This window comes from Haliotis asinina, unplaced genomic scaffold (genome assembly GCF_037392515.1).
Source record: "Haliotis asinina isolate JCU_RB_2024 unplaced genomic scaffold, JCU_Hal_asi_v2 scaffold_27, whole genome shotgun sequence".
Taxonomy (NCBI): Eukaryota; Metazoa; Mollusca; class Gastropoda; order Lepetellida; family Haliotidae; genus Haliotis; species Haliotis asinina.
The window spans coordinates 199,116-220,509 of NW_027133899.1; the positions used below are offsets into that span (position 1 = coordinate 199,116).

The 21,394-nt window shown below is 41.3% G+C and overlaps 2 protein-coding genes across 2 annotated transcripts; both read right to left on the reverse strand.

The window, feature by feature from the left end:
- Positions 1 to 450: 450 nt before the first annotated feature.
- On the reverse strand, positions 451 to 9,072 carry LOC137270056 (adenosine receptor A3-like). The gene is made up of 3 exons (XM_067803867.1): positions 9,038 to 9,072; positions 3,689 to 4,879; positions 451 to 3,372 (listed from the first exon to the last, which is right to left on the reverse strand). Exons 2-3 carry the CDS (start codon positions 4,413 to 4,415, stop codon positions 3,098 to 3,100), a joined length of 1,002 nt encoding a protein of 333 aa, XP_067659968.1. The 5' UTR covers positions 4,416 to 4,879; positions 9,038 to 9,072; the 3' UTR covers positions 451 to 3,097.
- Positions 9,073 to 12,134: 3,062 nt separating this feature from the next.
- LOC137270057 (uncharacterized) lies at positions 12,135 to 21,115 on the reverse strand. The gene is made up of 3 exons (XM_067803868.1): positions 20,995 to 21,115; positions 13,579 to 13,740; positions 12,135 to 12,635 (listed from the first exon to the last, which is right to left on the reverse strand). Exons 1-3 carry the CDS (start codon positions 21,113 to 21,115, stop codon positions 12,412 to 12,414), a joined length of 507 nt encoding a protein of 168 aa, XP_067659969.1. The 3' UTR covers positions 12,135 to 12,411.
- Positions 21,116 to 21,394: the final 279 nt, after the last annotated feature.

Sequence of the window (21,394 nt, forward strand, 5' to 3'; positions counted from 1 at the left end):
CCGGATGGAATACATGTACTGAAACAAGTTAAAAGTGAACACCGGTTCCTGCCACCAGATTGTTTGTTACAGGAGCTGTGAGCCAGAGTGGTTAAATGAGTTTATGTAGGCACATACATTAATTCCCATAATTAGAGTCGCCTAGAAGAAGTAACACACAAATGTAATAACAGCCTTTTAATAGACAATCATTACTTTCTTAAAGTTGTTGCTTATTGTATGGACCAGCTAAACTAACATTTTCATTCCTGCTTCTCACACTTGAGAAATTTAACCCTTGTTTCGCGAAATTCAATGAAATCAACATTAAGAAATTGAAACTCAGTGAAATACATGTACATGCGATACCAAAATTGTTTTGAGTAGTGGACATGTTAAAAGCAAACAGCCATGCCTCAAGTGAGGTCATAATGTTTCACGAAATTCAATGAAATTAACATTAAGAGATTAGAGAGTGAAAGATTTTTTTATTATAATATCGCAGTAGGGAGTGAACATTTGCATATTCAGCCACTAAAGCCTCATCCTCGATATCTCCAGAATGCATGCCCTGGAGGATGCTCAAACCGTGAATTATGCGATTCATGGTCATCGTGTGAGACATCGCTCAAAACCTTCCTGTTCAGAGTTGCCTTATCTGTGTATCTTCTATCATCTCCGCGGGGTCATGTGTCCTTAGAGAATGGGTTCAAGTTACAGCTGGACTGTGATTATTATAAATGCATAACATTCCCTAGCGGTCCGCCAGTATTTCATGACAATGAGTGCTTTACGTGCGCTTCTTGCAGTCCTACACCTGGCGAACAAAGCCAATCGGCATCTGTACTACACCTGGCGAACAAAGCCAACCGGCATCTGTACTACACCTAGAGCATGCAGCTCCGACCGTATGACTGACGGGGATCTGGGCGGAGTTGCACCTGACGTGCGAGACGGCTCTGTTCCATCAAAGCGAAAACGGAAACACAACTTTTTCTGCGATCGATCACGAAGCGTCAAAGTTCAGATTCTGTTGGGCACTGAGGTTTCAGGACTACACGTCTTACTTATGGATGGACAGTAATCCTTATTTCGAGTTATTAAATCATTTATAGTTCTCATCTGAAGTCAAACGGACTGTACACTATCTAACCACACGTGGACCAGACCTGGACTACCCTATATACCCGCACCTAGTTTACACCTGGATTACATTATCTCCCCACCCCTAGACTCCACCTGGACTACACTATCTACTCACCCCCAGATTACAACTGAACTACACTATGTACCAACAACTAGATGGCACTTGGAATACATTATCTCCCACCCCTAGACTCCACCTGGACTACACTATCTACCCAACCCCCAGATTACAACTGGACTATAGTGTCTACCCACCCCTAGATTATATCTGCACAACATTATATACCAACACCTGATTTGCACCTAGACCACACTATCTACCCACCCCTAGATTACACCTGGACTACACTATGTACACACTCCCATGTTACACCTGGACTATAGTATCTACCCACACCTAGATTACACCTGTACTACATCATCTACCCACATCTGTATTACACCTGGACTACGCGATCCACCCACATCTAGATTACACCTGTACTAGATCATTCACACCTAGATTACACCTGGACTACACTATCTACTCGCATCAGTATTACACCTAGATTACACCTGTGCTACATCATCGACCCACACCTAGATTACACCTGGACTACGCGATCCACCCGTATCTAGATTAAACCTGTACTAGATCATTCACGCCTAGATTAGACCCGGACTACACTATCTACTCACATCTGCATTACACCTGGACTACACTGTCTACCCACACCTAGACTACACCTGCTGTACATAATCTACCCACACCTTGATTACACCTGTACTACATCATCTATCCACATCTGCATTACACCTGGACTACGCTATCCACCCACATCTAGATTACATCTGGACTATACCATCTCGATATACCAAGATTACATCGGGACTACGCTATCAACCACGTTGTCTATACTACAGTCGATCGCGAGTTTAAGTGTTATATTTTTCTGTCGTCATTGTGTTTCGCTTGGTGTGTATTTTTTAAAATGATGTCTCGTTACTTGGTACAGGTGACATTTTCGTTCTTGGCACTGCTACTCATGAATCGTGGACTTGGGTCCGTCATTTAGTGACATGTGTTACACTTAAACAAAGAAATATTAATACCGCCAATTTGATGTTCATTTGGATTAAAACGATTTCTAAAATATACACCCACGAATAGCATGATATTATCCAATATGGCTGAATGAACACGGTGTAACAGTTTATTAACACGAGGGCTTTACGTGTGCTTCGGTGTCTACTTGGAGCAGTTGGATCACAAGGCTTCACTGTGTGTTATGATGGGCATGCCGACACCATGCATCCGTGTGAAACTGTTAAACAGTTTCTTACGTCAAATCTGATTTAATATTCATTAATTATTTTCCTCTCCGGATTCTATACCTCGTGACCATGGTAGTTTATGTCGACATCTTGCTGTGTCAAGCTGCAGGAAGCAAATATCACCTGGAGGTGTTCTTTTGCATATTGTGCACGTCACATGGAAGTATTTATTTGCATATTGTGCACATCACGCGAGGGGTGTTTATATGCATATTACATTCCATGTTAAAGTGTCAGGTAGCTGCTATCGTCAACCACGTGTATTGCTACATTTTCATCACCTAGTTGTCTGGCGTACATCACCGCGACCCGGTATGGGATACTTCACCAGTTGTCTGGCGTACATCTCTCGGTGTCCAGGATACATCACCAGGTGTTCGTCGTACATCACCCTGACCCGGTTTCAGGACTACATCAACATGTGTCTGGGGTACATCACCGGGTGTCTGTCGTTCATCACTAGGTGTCTGAGGTACAACACCGGGTGTCTGTCGTACAACATCGGTTGTTCGTCGTACGTCACCCAGACCCGGTGCCCGGAATGCATCATACATCACCCGGTGTCCAGAATACATGACGGGGTGTCCGGCGCACAGCACCCAGTGCCTGGTTTTCATCACCCAGTGTCTGGAATACATCACCGGATGTGTGGAGTACATCACCGGGTGTCGTCCAGAGTCAAGGGGACCAGTCCCACACTAGCCAGAGTGTACACACTGTGTCTAGCGGAAGGGGTAGGATCCGACCAGCAACAACAGCAACATACTCTCCTGAACACCTTGCCGACCGCAGGAATCTTGATGGCGTACACTAGAGGGTTGATGAGGCTGTTGAGGAAGCCCACGCCGGCTGTGTAGGTTAGGACGGCACCGAGGTCAACCCCTGTCTCTTCAACTAGGGGACGGTCAATCAGGACCAGTAGGAGGTACGTGCCTGGGGAATGAAAAAAAAAACGGCTGCTCAGCACGAGGCTCACACAAAATCCCAAGTAAATCTGGCTACATGACAACCTTCTCCAACTTTCTCAGCGATATGGAGTCTCCAAAGGCAATGCAATGGAGTAAGTGTACAATGTTCTAACGAGGTGGACTGCTGTCTACAGTACAAGGAGGTAACTCCCTCTACAAGTAACACGCTACACCAAAATTGTTTTGAGTAGTGGACATGTTAAAAGCAAACAGCCATGCCTCAAGTGAGGTCATAATCAATTAGAAGCCCTGGCCTTGTATCTTATACTAGCAATACCTACCTACAGGCGCCCAACACAAGATATACATGCCAATGATGATGCCCACTGTCTTGGCGAACCTGAGCGTCGACCTAGGCGTGTTGCCTGAACTCGTCCGACACAGCTGGGCGTGTATTGCCATGGCGTGCTTCCTGGCCAGAACGTAGATTTGTGGGTACAGTGTCACTATGGCAACCAAAGGTATCACAAATATGACCACAACAGTCACAAGATAGCTAGTGGAGAATACGGTGAAGAAGTTACACGTCTGCTTCACTTGTGACCGGTTCCATCCAGCTACTGGCAGCACTGCCAGCGTCAGGGCCAACACCCACACAGAGGTGTTCAATACTGTCACTCTTTTGGACGTGAACACTCGTTTGTGCCGGAATGGGTCTTTGATTTTGACATATCTGTCCACTGTAAGCAACATAATGCTGAGTACAGACGCCATGTTTACACCAATCAGGAGCCCAAACCTGAAGAGACATTCGTGAACGTCTTTCCATTCAAGCATAGTGTATACACTGTTGTAGATTACGATGAGGCCAGTCAGGGCATCGGCCATGGCCAGGTTGACAATGAAGGAATTGGATCCGTCGTCGCGGGAGGAGCGTAGAGCCACGAGCACGACCATGTTAAGAACGATTTCCGTGATTCCCATGAGAAGAAGAAACGGAAGTCCTACAAGGTCGGTGAAGGTCACTGGACTTCCGGTGAAGGCAATGAAAGCGTAGCTGTTATTCATTATGTGACTGCTTCCTATTGACTGTGTACGATTAATTTCTTCTTAGCAAAACAAAACATCTTCGCATTCCACTTGATTGAACAAATCATGTTTACAAATACGCGAATCACAAAAACTGCTAGTACAGACACAGCAGAGTTGAACAGCTATGTCATGTCGCCCTCCCCTGTTGTGTACACCTATACTCGATGTGTACACTTGTACACTACGTCACAAGACGTGTACACCTGTACACACTGTCAAAAGAAATATGTACACTTATAGGCTGCATCAAATATTGTATGTACACGTGTAAGGTGTACATCTGTACGCTGCACCACAAGGTGTGTTAATGTCGTTGTCGTGTGGGTTTTAAGTAGGTATCTGGCTGGGTGAGTCACGTGCTTTCCACCGACATCGCCGCGCCCCGAAGGATAGAGGAAGGGATACGATCGTCTCATGTTAATGCTCCTGGCATCGGGTGTCTGAAAATATACATCTGAATTTGTATTTAATTTGCCGTAAATGTAAGACATTAAATTTAGAAGCGTTACTAATCTGATCGATCAAGGAACCATCACACATATTACAGAACTTACACATGAACATTAATCATGAATTTTAAAAGGTGAACCTCTATGTTACTTGACCGTTGACCTAGTTCCTCAGTACTGACCCAGAACAATTCCTTGTATTGTCTGTGAGCGTGTAGACTAGTTAACACGCTCGAACAGCTGCATGTAGCTGACTGTATTACAATATTCAGGTGATGGTCAGTCTGAAGAACTGATCTAAAAAATTTAGCACAATGGTATAAAAGTGTCTCAGGGTGATAAGTTTTACACGATTATAAAACTATATTTCATCAACAGGGGATATCGGAACCGCGTGTCAGTGGGCAAAAGAGGACGTTTGGAAGCGTTAGAATCACCGTCTATCACTCGATACAATCGCAGCACCTGTAACTCTTGCCAGTTGTTAATATAGTGTAACTTAAGTCAGACTTAGTGAAGTATTCGTTGACTCGAGGCCAGCTGCCTGCGTCAGAGTAGTGGTAGTGTTAGATCGTCATCCATCACTGTTCGCCTCAAGCACATCCTTGTTAGAATGTGTTTACAACACTGACTGTTAAACATTTTTCGACACTGCTTATCTTCAAGCGCAAACTATTAGACTCTTATACTTTTTTCACAAAGCAGTTCAATATTGAAAATTATCATTCAACACGTCTGGCATTCTTCAAGAAACACAAGGCGAAGAATGGATGCACTGGCAGTTCACTGTGATGTAGGGCGAACAATATACTGCGAGTCCGGGTAACACATGCATATGTGCCGCACTGGCCAGTGACTGTCCGTCCCTCCTTGACTCTGGCTTGCCTCATCTTGGTCTGTCTGTGCTCTCCCCGTTGCCTGCCTGCTCCCCATTTGCAAGCTATCCTGTCTGCTTTTAAGGGTAAATGAAGATGTGGCCTCTCATGGACATAATCTGCTTAGTTGGTCATATTTGACTAGCTTGACGTATCTGACAAATGTGCATGACAAATAATGTTACATCATGCCTACATATGCTAAGATGCTGACAGAACACGTATTCATTTCTTCTATCTGTATATACATCCGTTTGTATGTATATATTCACCATTTCGTCAATCACCACTCGAACTACTTTACCACCTTCATGTCTGAACACACAACATATTTGTCTAATCTCACAACATCGCGTCTAAATTCCGAACTTCTATATGTATGTTCAGCACTTCCATGTCCATAAGCACTCATATGAAGCATAAATTCGCTACATCTACGTTTGTCATGTCATTTGAGTGACAGTATGCTGACCTACTATGTTGAACTATGTAGAGTGCTTCCTCCTCTCACAGACGGGTCAATGAATATATTTGAGAGTGAGCTGTATCAAAATATGACCAGGAAGACTGGGGCACATTCAACACTGGTTGCAGAGTCTATTTTAGAACCACACGCCGCTTCTATGGCTGCATTCACCTTTTTCTATCCATTTTCAAGTCGGTGTCTGTTTTTACCGGTTCTCTATCCAGATCGACAACTTCTATGACCACAATCACAGTTTCCGTCTACATTCACCACTTGCGTCTCCATTCACCAATTGTGTCTACATTCACCTCCTCTATGATTACATTCACTGCTTCTATGACTACATTCACCACTTGTGTCTTAAATCGCCACTTCTGTGTACATTCATATCTTGACTACATTTACCACTTGTCTACATTCACCACTTCTTTGACTACATTCACCACTTCTATGTCTACATTCACCACTTCCGTGTCTACATTCACCATTTCTATTAGATTCACCACTTCTGTGTCTACATTCACATCTGTGTCTACATTCACCACTTCTGTGTCTACATTCTCCACTTCTGTGTTTACATTCTCCCCATCTGTGTCTACATTCTCCACGTCTGTCTACATTTACCACTTCTGTGTCTACATTCACCACTTCCATGACTACATTCACCACTTCTGTGTCTCATTCACCATTCCTGTGTCTACATTCACAACTTCTTTCACTACATTCACCACTTGTCTACATTCACTGCTTCTGTCTACATTCACCTCTTCTATGATAACATTTACCACTTCTGTGTCTACATTCACCAATTCTGTGTCTATATTCGCCACTTGTCTACATTCACTGCTTGTGTCCACATTCACTGCTTCTATGACTACAATCACCACTTCTATGACTACATTCACCATTTCTATTAGATTCACCACTTCTGTGTCTACATTCACCACTTGTAAGTCTACATTCACCACTTCTGTGTCTACATTCTCCACTTCTGTGTCTACATTTACCACTTCTGTGTCTACATTCTCCACTTGTGTCTACATTCTCCACATCTGTGTCTACATTCTCCACGTCTGTCTACATTTACCACTTCTGTGTCTACATTCACCACTTCCATGACTACGTTCACCACTTCTGTGTCTCATTCACCATTCCTGTGTCTACATTCACAACTTCTTTCACTACATTCACCACTTGTCTACATTCACTGCTTCTGTGTCTACATTCACCTCTTCTATGATAACATTTACCACTTCTGTGTCTACATTCACCAATTCTGTGTCTTAAATCGCCGCTTCTGTCTACATTCTCATCTCCTTTGACTACATTTACCACTTGTCTACATTCACTGCTTCTATGACTACATTCACCACTTGTGTCTTAAATCGCCGCTTCTGTGTACATTCATATCTTCTTTGACTACATTTACCACTTGTCTACATTCACTGCTTCTATGACTACATTCACCACTTCCGTGTCTACATTTGCCACTTGTCTACATTCACCGCTTGTGTCTACATTCACTGCTTCTATGACTACAATCACCACTTCTGCGTCTACATTCACTGCTTCTGTGACTACATTCACTATTTCTATGACTACATTCATTACTTCTGTCTACATGAACCACTTCTGTGTCTACATTCCCCACTTCTATGTCTACAATCCCCACTTCTGTGTCTACATTCACAACTTCTTTAACTACATTCACAACATGTGTCTACACTCACCGATCCTGTGACTATATTCACCACTTCTGTCTACATTCACAACTTCTTTGACTACATTCACTTGTCTGCATTCCCTACTTCTATTACTTCATTCACTTCTGTGTCTACATTCACCATTTCTAGGACTACATTCACCATTTCTAGGACTACATTCATCATAGTTTCTACGACATGTAGCTTCACACACATCAGATGGTGTTAGTCACTGTTGTATTCAGCATTCAGTTTCGTTTTCCCCTTTAAAATCTTACTTGCCCTATATGTCATGTAAATTGCCTGGTTTAGTTATGCCATGGCAATGGGTAATAAATGTGCCTTACTGAAAAAATTTTATGGATAAAACTTCTTTTATTTTGTGAATGCAGATGTTTGAACCATTGTCTCGCAGAAATTCCTGTTTGATAACTGTACAAGAATCTGCGCAATGTATAAATAAGAGAAGATGTCACCCATAACATTTGTTCCTAATAATACTATTAAATGGGACAAATGAAAAAATTCAAAAGTTTTGAAATTCATATGTCATCATATTTTTTGTCTGAGAATTTGTGACCCGTGAAGGTCCCGGGGTAGAATAGGCCTTCAGCAACCCATGCTTGCCATAAAAGGTGACTATGCTTGTCATAAGAGGCGACTAACGGGATCGGGTGGTCAGACTAGCTGACTTGGTTGACACATGTCATCGGTTCCCAATTGTGCAGATCGATGCTCATGTTGTTGATCACTGGATTGTCTGGTCCAGACTCGATTATTTACAGACCGTCGCCATATAGCTGGAATATTGCTAAGTGCGACGTAAAACTAAACTCACTCACTCACTCACTCTGAGAATTTGTATTCTTGAATGGGGGCTCTTAAACAGATAATAGGACCTATACTGAAACAATGCATGAAAACTGTCTTCACTGATACAACAGATCATAAATTGGATTATAGTTACAGGTTCGTCAGTCCCTTGGAACTAACATGTACTAAAGCTATTTTACTAGTATACTGAACATGCGTCAAGATGCACTACCATATAATGACAGTAATGTTGATAATCAGAAAATGAAAAGAAGAACAGGCATTGGCTCACCTTGCTTGTTCCACTGGCCGGCGCTGAGTGTTACTGGCAGTAAGTAGATCAAGTCTAATTATAATCAGTAGTGAAAGTGGCTCATATCAAATTGCCGCATGTGTGCATACACAGAAGGAAGCGTCCACTTATGAAATAGAACATTATATTCATGCTTACAAAAACACCAGCAGATAAAAGTGTGCCTTCAGTTTTCATGTGCGGAAGGGTATGGGTCGAAATATTTTCATATTTCCTTTTTGGTTACACAGGATGATGGCGCTCAACAGATTTCCATTCTGTCTACACATAACACTTCCAACAGGAAGTTAGTTTGGATTTTGATTGTTCAATAATTTTCCCTTTGTAACAGTAACTGGGTATTAAGCCTCCTATATAACGCTACACATGGGCTACACTTGGGCATTTCAACACGAACAAAACTCTCGTGAAATTGGTTCATAAATTGTTACTCACAACACTGAATAGTTCAGTTAACCCGGTTAATAACCGGCTATAGACAGATATAAACCATTGTTGCTTCAATTGTTTTTTAAAAAAAAAATGACCATTTATCGCACGATTTTACCTATTAAACAATCACAAAGATGACGCCTAGCAACTCAGTTCGTTTCATAGCTGTATATAAGGAAAATGTATGACTAGATTTTCCCATATCTTTATTTTGTCACCATAAGGACATCTTGATTTGAAGTTGAATGGTCCAAATGTCTCAGCTGATGCAATATACAAATAATACAAACCAAATGTTCTTTACATGAAGACATAAATACAAAGTATAGCAAAATAATTAAGAGCAAGAGCTGAACTTGCCCTTTTCCAGACAATGAACCATTACCATGTATCATTATATTTTCTTCATAGGAATTAAGAAAATACAATTTACAATAAAAGCAGAGAATGCAAGATTAAAGAATAAAATGAACTTAAAAAGATTAATGTTCACTAAAAACTTTGATGAGACTAAAGCATTGAACCATCATATATTAAATAAACAAACACGAAAATAATTTGAATCCACTGTGATCAATGGGTGATGCTTATTGGCAAGAAAAAATGCTAATGATTCACTTACTCATTGTGGCTTTCCTGGCAACAAGATTTGTACTTGAAATGTGGCTTTAGCAACAATAGGTACTTTTCAAATGTGGCCTTCCAGAGTTTCATGATGGAGATCAGTACAGGGCCTTTTTAGGGTAAAATACCAAAATTTAAGCTTTTAAGCTTTTCAAGCCTGAGTGTATACTGATAATACAAAACTATGTGCTTTGCCTTTTACATACTGAACAATTGGTGTATAATCTGTTATTTACAGACATTCAACGTTGAATGTATCACCCTATATACAGATATTTAAGCTTGGGTGTATCATCTGTTATTTACAGATATTCAAAACTGGATGTATCACCTGAGATATACAGACATTAAACACAGGTGTTTATTATGTAAGCATATTTTTCCAGCCACTTGATTGGTTTAGAGGCAGTCATGTGACCCTCAACAAAACAGGCGGATTGATGCCACCTCAGCTCCAACCAAAAGTCATATTGACTTGAGTTGCTAAGAATAGGCTATGATGTCATGTTATAACGTCATTCTATTGTATACATGTCAAAGTATTGTTGACATAACTGTATTGGTTTATAGTAAGTGAGTTTAGCTACACTCAGCAATAGTCCACTTATATGACAGCGGTCTCTAAATATCAAGTCTGGACCAGACAATCCAATAACCAACAGCATAAGCATTGATCTGTTCAACTGGGAACTGATGACATGTATCAACCAAGTCAACAAGTCTGACCACCCAATCCCGTTAGTCGCCTCTTATGACAAGCATAGTTGCCTTTCACCAGCAAAAAGTAAGACTGACCTCAGACCCTGTCGTCAGTCAATATTGCTTTCTGCAGGTCCAGAAAAGCAGCTATCAACCTCATCACCAGTCTATGACTGTATTGTATAAACTGTCATATACAAACACTCAACAAACTCTCTATATCATCTAATTCATAGAGACATTCAACACTGGTGTGTATCATGTATTTAAAAACAGATATTCAACATGGGTGTGTATTATGTGGTATATACTGACATTCAACACTGGGTGTATCATCTATCATATACAAACATTCAACACTCAGTGTATCACCTGTTATGTACAGAAATTCAACATTGGGTGTATTGCCTGATTTTGATAAATTCGCAATACAATTGAGTAGAAAGTAATATATAAAACACAAAATGCATGTGTAATATTTACTTCTCACTCTCTGCATGGACTTACTGCACCATCAGGGGTGCATCCAGCTTTTTGTCAAAGTTGGCCATTTGGCCCTCCCACTTTGAGAAAGTGGGCCAACACACAAGTTAACAGGGGTCAAAGCTAAATGACTGTATTTTCTTATTGTATCACCCATTATGTATATATGCGCTACCATGGTAACAGTGACACTAACATGACTAAGCAGCTAACTTTAATAAATTGATGAAGTACTTACCTTAAATTCAAGTTTGTTTTCTTCTCCAAAATATCTGCATTCATTGACGAATGGTTAAGAAAAGTTGCTTAAATATCCATGCTGTGAAATAACCCACTGAATGAAATTGCTTTCATGTCTTGTTATTCATGCTCAATACGGTAAAATCTCAATACGGTAAAATCCTTAGCGGTGAATTCATGTCAATACCAACTGATCGTTGAATATTTTATCACAATAGGCTTCATATGGCGCACATATTATATCCAAGTGCGCCAGCTCAACTTTATTTGCGTGAAATCTGACGCACTGACATTTTTTGTGTGCCAGAAGGACCACCAAATGCGTAATTCCTGCACGGCTGTGGCCTGGATGCATCCCTGCACCATGTCAGCAGTGACTGCATGAAATGCATGGAATGCAGTCACTGCTGACATGGTGCCGTAAGTCACCCTCCTGTGTTGTCACCCACCTGTGTGGTCAGTATGTTATCTTGTCAATCTTTTGTCCATAAAAGATGCTGATTACATAAATACAGTACAATTCAAGAAAAAGGTGGCAAATGTCCATACACACCCAAGATATGTGAAGTTAGTCAATAATAAAAAGAGACACCGACACTTTTTTTCAGATTTATTTGATGTTGAATAGGAATAATTAACATGACATGAAACTACACATTTTCTGGCACCACTTGTTCCAGATCTTTATAAATTATGCTGGGGAAACACATGGTTTGCAAACTTTGCTTGACAAGATTCCAGTGTACAACACCATTGGGTAAGTTCAAAAACTATGATGACATGATCAAACTAGAAACAAAGTAACAATGAGTTAACAGGTGTCCATGGCAAAAGAACAGACTTACATGGACAATGGAAACCTACCATCTGTGAACCTAAGCAAATATTTCATCTCCAGAGAACAGGCTAAGCTGCCTCTCTTTGCTAGCATGACAGGAAGTGGAGAAAATAAAAGGTGAACTGGCTAGCCTTGACTTGGCAACTTCTGCCCTTTTGTAAGTTGGAAATATCTTACTGATGACATCACAGGACTCAGTCCTGGTCGCTGGTGCGCGTGCCCTTGGTGTAAAAGGAACGACCTGTTCAGCAAAACTTGTGACTGTAATGAATAAAACTTGGATAACTGCAGAGTATGAACAGCAGATTATATAATAAGAAATGTACCTCGTGCAAATGCCAGTGATGATGCACAATTACACTTTGACCACTGACAGTCATCAAGCACAATATCTGACATCAACACCATGCTTAGTAAGACTAGCGAGGCTGTATATAATATGTTGTATTAAAGTACATCTGTGTCTATCAAATAACATGAGGACAGTAATTCCCAACATGTTCAAAACAACAAACCTATCAAATCAAATAAAGTGCTGATGCAACAAAACTAAATGCATTGAAGGTCCAAATCTTGCCTGCAATGTATGTATACATAGAATAATACTGTTGACACGTTTACTGCCACCACAAGTATACCCATAGTGCCAGTGTCTGGGCCAGTTTGCCTCTACAAGTAATTTTGTAGCTACATCAGTGGTAGTTTAAAACAAGTTTCACATGTTGGCAAACAGGCAAAAGAAGCAATCATCTCCTGGTGTTAACAAAGAATGCCACGAGCCGTTTGATTCTTGCACCTATTTTGCCAACAAGTGAAACATCTTCTTAAATACTACTATGAGATAACTCATTGTGGCAATTTTTACCACAATTGATACTACGACTATACTTGAGGTAGGCAGTCAACATGTTAAATATAAACCGTGGAGTGTCATTTCTGAGATGATCAGAGGATGAGATTGGAATTGCTTATGAAACATGGTATTGGGACTGAAAGTTCTGAGTGACAGACTAATGTAGGCATGTTACTCCATATCAACAGTTATGATGCAGCTCTAGGGTACCATTCTAGAATTCCTTATTTACACATACTCTGTCATTCTTTGGGGATACCAACATAATTCTTAAAACTGCCTCAACTAAAATCCCAACAAGTTTCCATTAATTCAGTCTTTTCCAACATAACTGGGAAATGTTTGACTCACACAAGTCAAGATCAGGCATCTGTCTACATCCCTTATGACCCCAGCCTGCATGGAGGTATGAGCAGTTGCGGTCAGCAGGGACCTCTCTCAGCCTGGTACTGTGCACTACCCTCACCATAGGACGGCTTGGCGTTGAAGGGACAAGGGTTTCACCTCTAAAATCTGAACAGAAAACACACATCATCAATATCCAGCCATTGCACTGCATAACATGCACTTTAACACATCTAGTGCACCAGAGTGGGTATAGCATGCTTCTGATATGCGTGGTGGTGGTTGCATCTCAAAATCATTCAAACATGCAATTTCAGTATATCATACAAGGGAGATATACACTCCTTTCCACAAACATATTGCCACTGCAGGTAGTAGATGTGGGAGTGAGTGTGTTGGTGTAACAGTGCTTCAAACAGCAATTCAGATACACCTTATGGAAGGAAAGGGGGGCTTTTGGCTCTGCTTATAGACCTTTCCAATTACAGAGAAATCCAGGAGGGAACCTAGGAACAATCAGGGTAAATCCAACCCTGATTTTGTGTTTAGCACCAAAAGTTCTTGCATTGCAATGGATTTAGAGTGAGTACACAGGACCATTTTTACAACTCACATTTGTGGAAACGTTCTGTATGTTTAAATTTAGGAGAAAAAGACAGATCCTGATCTACTTGAAGTTATCTGCAATTAATTAATTAATTATGTAATTTTCTGAATAAAATTGATATTTTATACTTATCCAGACTCATGCTTAATTGCTTACTCTCCTCTTCCTGAAGAGGGTAGCGGAACACCTGAAATCCCTTGAAGTTCCTTTCTAAAAGAAGCGGACGTAAAATCACACTCACCCATGTATTACCTCCCTTTCCCTCCACATGGTCAGCTGACCGTCATGATACTTCACTCTCTCCTTTAATTGCTCGACACGAGAATACGAGAATTCAGTGTGTCTGTGAGGGCTTTCGCCATGAGTCAGGATAAGTATAAAATATCAATTTTATTCAGAAAATTACACATTTTTCCTTGTCCTGACTCATGCTTAATTGCTTACAGAATCCGACGGAAATGGTGGTGGCTCAGACCACGCTGGATTCTGCTGTCTGTTGTAAATTACATCCAATAATTCCCCCCTCTAACGGGAACTTGTAACAGCGATAATTCAGTCTTATTCTTCTCAAATTCATTGTAGATTTATGGGGGGAATCACATCCAGTCGAAAGAGCTTCGTTGATTGGTACGTGATGGCACTAACAGCAAGTGTCTTGTTAGTTTCTGATGCAACTAATTATCATGATATAACAATCGAAGCTAGTTGCGACCTATCTTCATAATGAATACAAGGTCATAATCACAAATGCAAGTCTGTTCAAGACGTGCACATAGACTCTCCACCATTATACTCCACAGAGTGCCTGGCTTCCACAAGTCAAGTGATAAATCGGATGAGTTTAGTCAACGTCATCGGGAACTGTTAGTTGCTGAGCAACGACAAGAGGCCCAAACTGATAAATGCCAGAGACGTCCTTCGTGGTTATGTCTCGTAGGTAGTGGTTGGCAAACACCATGTTTGACTTCCAAAAGCAGCCCTCCATTATAGTTGATAGCGAGCAATTCCCATGTAGTGCTAGTGTAGAGGCTAGGGCTCTGACTTCATGTGGGGTGGAGGCTCCTATCCTGCTGCTTTAAAAGGCTTTCAATATAACAGCTCTGATCCACACAGAGATAGTGTCTCAGTAGATATAGGGATAAACAGGTGCTTGAAACTTTGCATTCTAGACTTGGTACTTGCGATGAATATCTTCAACGCTCTCACTGGACATAATGATAAATCTTGAGTATCATGGGGTCTAGGGAGTGAAGATAGTGCCGGTATGTGGAACTGTCCATCCGGTTGACCTGGTAGTTGATTTTTGGCAATAAAATCCTATTGTAGACCCAGATGAGCTGTCTGCTGGTGACTTGCATCAAAGCTCATGTGGTTGAAGTCTAGAGCATGAATTTCTGTAGCCAAGGCAAGTCAAAACAGCGTCCTCTGATTTAGCAGTTCAAATGAGGTCCAATTAAGCCGCTCGTATGCATTACTTGTGAGATGTTGGAGTACGATGTTTAGATCCCATGCTGGAGCTCTAAATCTACTTTGTTGATCTTCCAACTTGAAGGAGCGTAGCAAGGCAAGTAACTCGGGTACTTTAGTCAGCTTCGTCCCTGTTTCCATGGTGACAACTGAGCTGAGAGCTGTCAAGTATGAAGATAACATAGAACCTTTCAGACCTCTGGAATGTCGCAGGGGACATAAATATTCTGCTCTCTGCGGATATGTTGCCTTCATCGCCGTGAAGCCTTTCTTCTTGGCGTATGTCTCAAACTGCTTCCACTTGTCATCATAATTTGTGCGAATGGATTTCCGTAAGGCTAAGGTAACTGCTTTCGCTGCTCTCGTCGAGTATCCTGTGTGTTTTAAACAGATTTTGATATGTTCCACATGTGAAGTCGTACCGCAGATTGATTGCTGTGTGCCTGTTTCGTGTGGGGATGGTCGATAAGATTTTCCCAATTTGGTAGTTGTAGTGTTGATTGTCCTAACTCCTCTATGACTGTTGGAAACCAATGTCTCGTTAGCCAGTAAGCCAAAGTCAGTTGTAGCCTCTTGGTCTGTTTTATTTTCTCGATGACTTTTGGTAGCAGCACTGGAAGGAGAAGCGCAAATGCGTTTCAGTCCTTCCCATGTGGTGCTGAGAGCGTCTATTGCCCAGGTTAATGGATCTGGTACCAGTAATACAAAGGTTGTAGTCTGTTTGTGGAACCTTTTTGCAAATAATCTATTTGCAGTGATCCAAACGTCTGGCTGATTAGTTAAAGCAGCATCCACTCATTTGGTGATGGACGAAGAGGACGAGATAAGGCGTATGCCATGATGTTGCAGACTCCTGGTATGTGACATGCACTTGTTTGGAGATTCAGACTGTCGATCACGTCGAAAAGTTGAAACAACAGGTGTAGTAGAGATGGCGATCTCATTGACCCTTGCATGTTGAGTTGTCTGTGTGGATCATCAGTAGCTTGTCTCTCAGTGTTGTCAACCAGTGATCGATAGCATGAATCACCACTTTCATTTCCAACTGGTTGATGGGAAGAGTTCGATGTTCCGTCTTCCAGATTCCTGCTGTAACTTGTTGTTTAGATGGGCACCCCATCCTTGGAGAGACGTGTCTACATAGAGATGGTTGTTGAATGCCGACTGTAAAATGTAAGTTCCTGTGCAGACATTTGACTGCCCCCCATAGCGGGTGTGGTTTCAAATTGTCCAGCATCGTAAACCGGTCAAGACGTGAAACCATGACTCAGGAATCGCTCTCATAGACATAGTTGTAAGCGTCTTCTTCTGGTCATATCCTGAGAAGACGTGAGCAGACCAAGTAGACACTGACACTGTCGTAATGGTAGCGGAGAGAGTAGAACTTGTTCTAACATCAACCTGAACTTTGACCCACTGATTCTCTGGGACAGCGGTGTATTTCCATGTAGCGATGAATCAAATCCTGAGGAAATTAGATTCACATTCCATCCAGGCTCAGCTAGTAGCCTGATAGTGAAGTCCAACTGTAGACTGAGTTGGCTTCTCTCATGAAGAACTTGCATACCATGAAGATACGTCATTCTTTGTTTCCAGATCATCAATACTATTCATTATGACCGTGTTGACATTTGCAGGAAGTCTATTTATAGCTGGCTGCCTGTCCCATCAGGAGTTGTCATTCATTGCTGCAATCCTCATGATAGGCCATGTTGAATCTGCTGTTAGAAGACCTCTATGCTGCCTGACAAATCAAATGACGCTGTAAACTGTTAATCTAGTGTGTAATCGACATCTTTAGGCGTCTCTCAGGGAGCAATCAGATTGTAGATGTGACGTCACCGGTGTAGCAGATAACTGATTATCATGAAATCTTGTTCAAACGGTGATACCCTTGCCAGCATTTAGGCTTGTCCGTAGCCATACTGTTTGGTGAGCACGTGTCTAGATGAGTAAAGCAGGGGAAAAAAACTTCCGTCGCTTTAAGCTGATGTAGACAAATTGTCTTCCAGGTAGATGTGTCGAAATCTTTCCATCGAAGATAATACCTTCATCTCTTTTGATCGGAGGTGTAGTATGCATTGGACTGTTGCAGTCATCCCAAAGAATCTTCGTGACGTATTCATCGTTGAGAATTCCCAGCTACTTCCAGTCGAGTTGAAGACATTCACCAACTGTAGACGGTTGTATGGGAATGGCCCTGTGTGGAAAGCTCCAGTCATTCCGACCCTGATCTTCAATGTTTATCTCCTGGATGCTCTGGTATTAAACTTCTTATCTCTCGTTCTCTGGAGTCTGGAAAACTTGGACTTGTTAGTGTAACGCTGACTTGTCTGCTTGGGTTATAGCTAAAACGGCATTATATTTTACTTTATTTACATCAAGTTATCACGCATTCTTTTGGGTTGTTTGGTGGCCCTGAAAAGGACTGTTGTCAACATGCCGATGGACTTGATCATCATGACTTTTTAACGTCTTGTCGAGGGAGTAGATTCAGTTCCGCAGTAGTTGAGACAAGGTGTTTAGACATTAACTGCTGATCCTTCATCTGAGTGACGAAAGTTGACAGGAACATTCACTCTTCCTCATTCACAGGATTGCTGAACTTGAGATGCGAGTCTAAATCGAGCCTGTCCGAATATCTCACAAGATCATTTTGGGGACTGCTGATGATCTTGTTGTTGTTGAAACTTGGATGCTGACTTGAATGCTGTAGATACCTTCTCAGGAATTGGAAATATGGCCAGAAACGTTAATGCATGTCTTCCTTCTTTAACCCTTTTTTTTTTCAAACTCATGTTGCATGAAGCGGTAATGAACGACTGCGTTGAGTGCAGTCACGGCTGACTCATTAGAGGTGTCTGCTGTGATGACTGAGGCTGCTGACGAAGTCTGCATTGTCTGACGACCTGAAGCAGCAGTCGACGTAGTTGAAAACTGTAGGCATCATTCTTCTTCAACATGACCTCATCAAGCTCATGTTGGATGAAGGCATCTGCGTTGAGTGCAGTAAATCTAAGTCCGAAGGGGAGGGTGACTACATACGACGTCATCTACGAATAGGGGAGACTGAGGGAGACCTTCTCCATTCATGAGTCCATCCATGATTGCACTCACTCGAGCGGGTGACATCACTGCCCCTAGTATAACTACTCGTGCGAGTGCACTCACTCGGCATGGGTATATCCTTCACTGTGCTGCGACCCGATGATCGGAATCTGGATCTTCTGGAGTGCTTGTGTGCGTGTGTGTGTGTGTGTGTGCACCTCTTCATCCTCAGATGTGAGTGCAGGTCTAGATGAGTGCTCTTGCTGAATCGCAGTTGACATGGTTGATGAGTGCAGTCGTCTTTCCTCTTCCAATCGTCGCTCCATAAGTTCATCATCTGCATTGTGAATAGTTGCATGAAAGCACCTGCATCGAATGCATGCGGTGCGTGCATTGACAACTGTGTTGAAGAGTTGTCTACCATGCCCAAAGTTGCAGTCGACATGCGACTGATGTCTTCACTTCGTATCATCAACGGAGACTCGTAAAAAAATTGACGTTCTTCATCAACGAGGGATAATTTTGTGATGATCTTACAGACGAAGACTTCGACATCGATGACTTAGTTTCCTTGACCTGTGATGGCCCTGCCTCAACAGATGGTTTCTTCTGAGTCTTGGGAGGGGACTCACTCGACCCTGGACACAACCTAGGAGATACGGCTGGCATCTCGCTGGAATATATCTCAGCATCAATGATTAAATGGTTACCCAATTTTATTTCACTAGAATAGATGTGGTTAATGTGAGCTGACGTTGCTTATCTTTGCTTATTAGCACGTCTGTAAACAAACCGTAAATATAATAAGAATTCTGCTTTAGACAATTTAATGCAAAATTTAAAACAAGTATGAGCAGAACATAAAGGTTTACATGCTGGTTTACATGATAGGGAGAGAGTGAAGTATCATGGCGGTCAGCTGACCATGTGGAGGGAAAGGGAAGTAATACATGGGTGAGTGTGATTTTACGTCCAGTTCTTTTAGAAGGGAACTTCAGGGATTTCAGGTGTTCCACTACCTTCGGCAGGAAGAGGAGAGTAAGCAATTAATCAAGAGTCAGGATAAGGAACAACAATTTTGTACATGACATTAAGGCACATGCAAGTACATGCCATTACCGTATTTTGTACATAATTTTTAAGTACAAACAATAATCAAATCTGCTAGCTTGGTTAACATATAAAAACCTGAAGTGTGCTTCTCACTGTATCTTAGGCCATATCTTGTTTTCCCATAGTAACCACATTAGAGGATTTTGTTTCGTAGGGACATTTTCTACTTTTTGCTAAAATGACTTCTTCCCAGGTTTTACTTTCTGCAATCATCTTTTCGTAACTCTAAATGAACATCAACATTCAAATGAAATATGAGTGTTAGAAATCAATTGAAACATATCTTTCAGAAATAAGGTCAAAGTGCAAATGTTTTCCCTAGCAAGTTTGGAACAGCAATTCTCTGATTTGCAGGAAGACCCTGTACCACACAACCACCGGACTGAGCAAGGGAATAGGGTTGAATTATGTGTTTGCAGTTACTGTCATGAAAATTGATTTTACATGTGTTTCAGTTATTGTTAAGTAACTTCATTATATGATCATCAAAACTGTAATTATCCATAGACAGAATATATGTTAGAGAAAACACTGACACGGTAAAACCAATGGTAGACTATGTAAAACCATTTGGGTCGGGAAATCACTCAGGGGTTCAGAAATATTTTGAAAAGCCACTTGCCACAGGGCAGGTGACTTCAAGAAGTAACTTGTCCTGACTAATTTTCCACTTGCCCTGATTTTGTCACACAATGTGTGATGTTAATATTTACTGGACTATCTATCAAAGAGTGATAATTTCACGCTCTACTAACACTACTTTATTATCATTGCTAACTTTAATAGCTTCATTATGAGCAGATATGAAATAAATTCCAAGATTATTTGCAGTCTGAAACCATAAGCTGAAATTATCTAGTAGTCCATGGACAAGTAAGATGCCATTATTTGATTGCCCAAAATGTAAACTAACTTGTCCCGGGCATCGGGCGATAGGACTTTTGAACCCCTGTCCCTCTGGTTTTACAGTATCTACCAAAACCTTGAAGGGCGTGTTTTCTTCTATTCTCCTGTGTCTGTACACACACTTACATGCAACAATTTTAACAAAAGATAGGTTAGTTCAAAATGAACATATATGAAGTTCTTACACAAGCTTTTGGGTGTCACTCAGACTCAGGGAGATCATGACATATCTTTTGCAAATGTTTATATTGGATATGCTATATTTTTGTGGGTTCACTAACCCATGTCAGGGCTCTTTGGGGAGTGGATGTCTGGAACCAGTGCAGCAGCTGGGTCTGGTCTTGAGCAGCTTGGGGTGGAGGGCACATGGTGGTAGTCAATAGATTCGCAGAATGTGTTCATGATCTGAAAGAAAACTAAGGGTACATGATGAGCCCAAGTGAGCCTCTGAAAGCTCTAATGTTTCTACAAATACCACACCCTCAGTATGTGTTAATTTACAGTATAATAGTGATAACTTACCTTAGGATAATGGATTCCTGATTACAATTATCAGAAATATGCACCTTCATATTAGCTGAACCACAGTTGTGTTCTCAGTCTTCAACAAGTGTTTAGCTCAAGATTTACTGTATTTTATACTAGACAACTGAAATCTATTAGGCTACTAAAACTGAACTT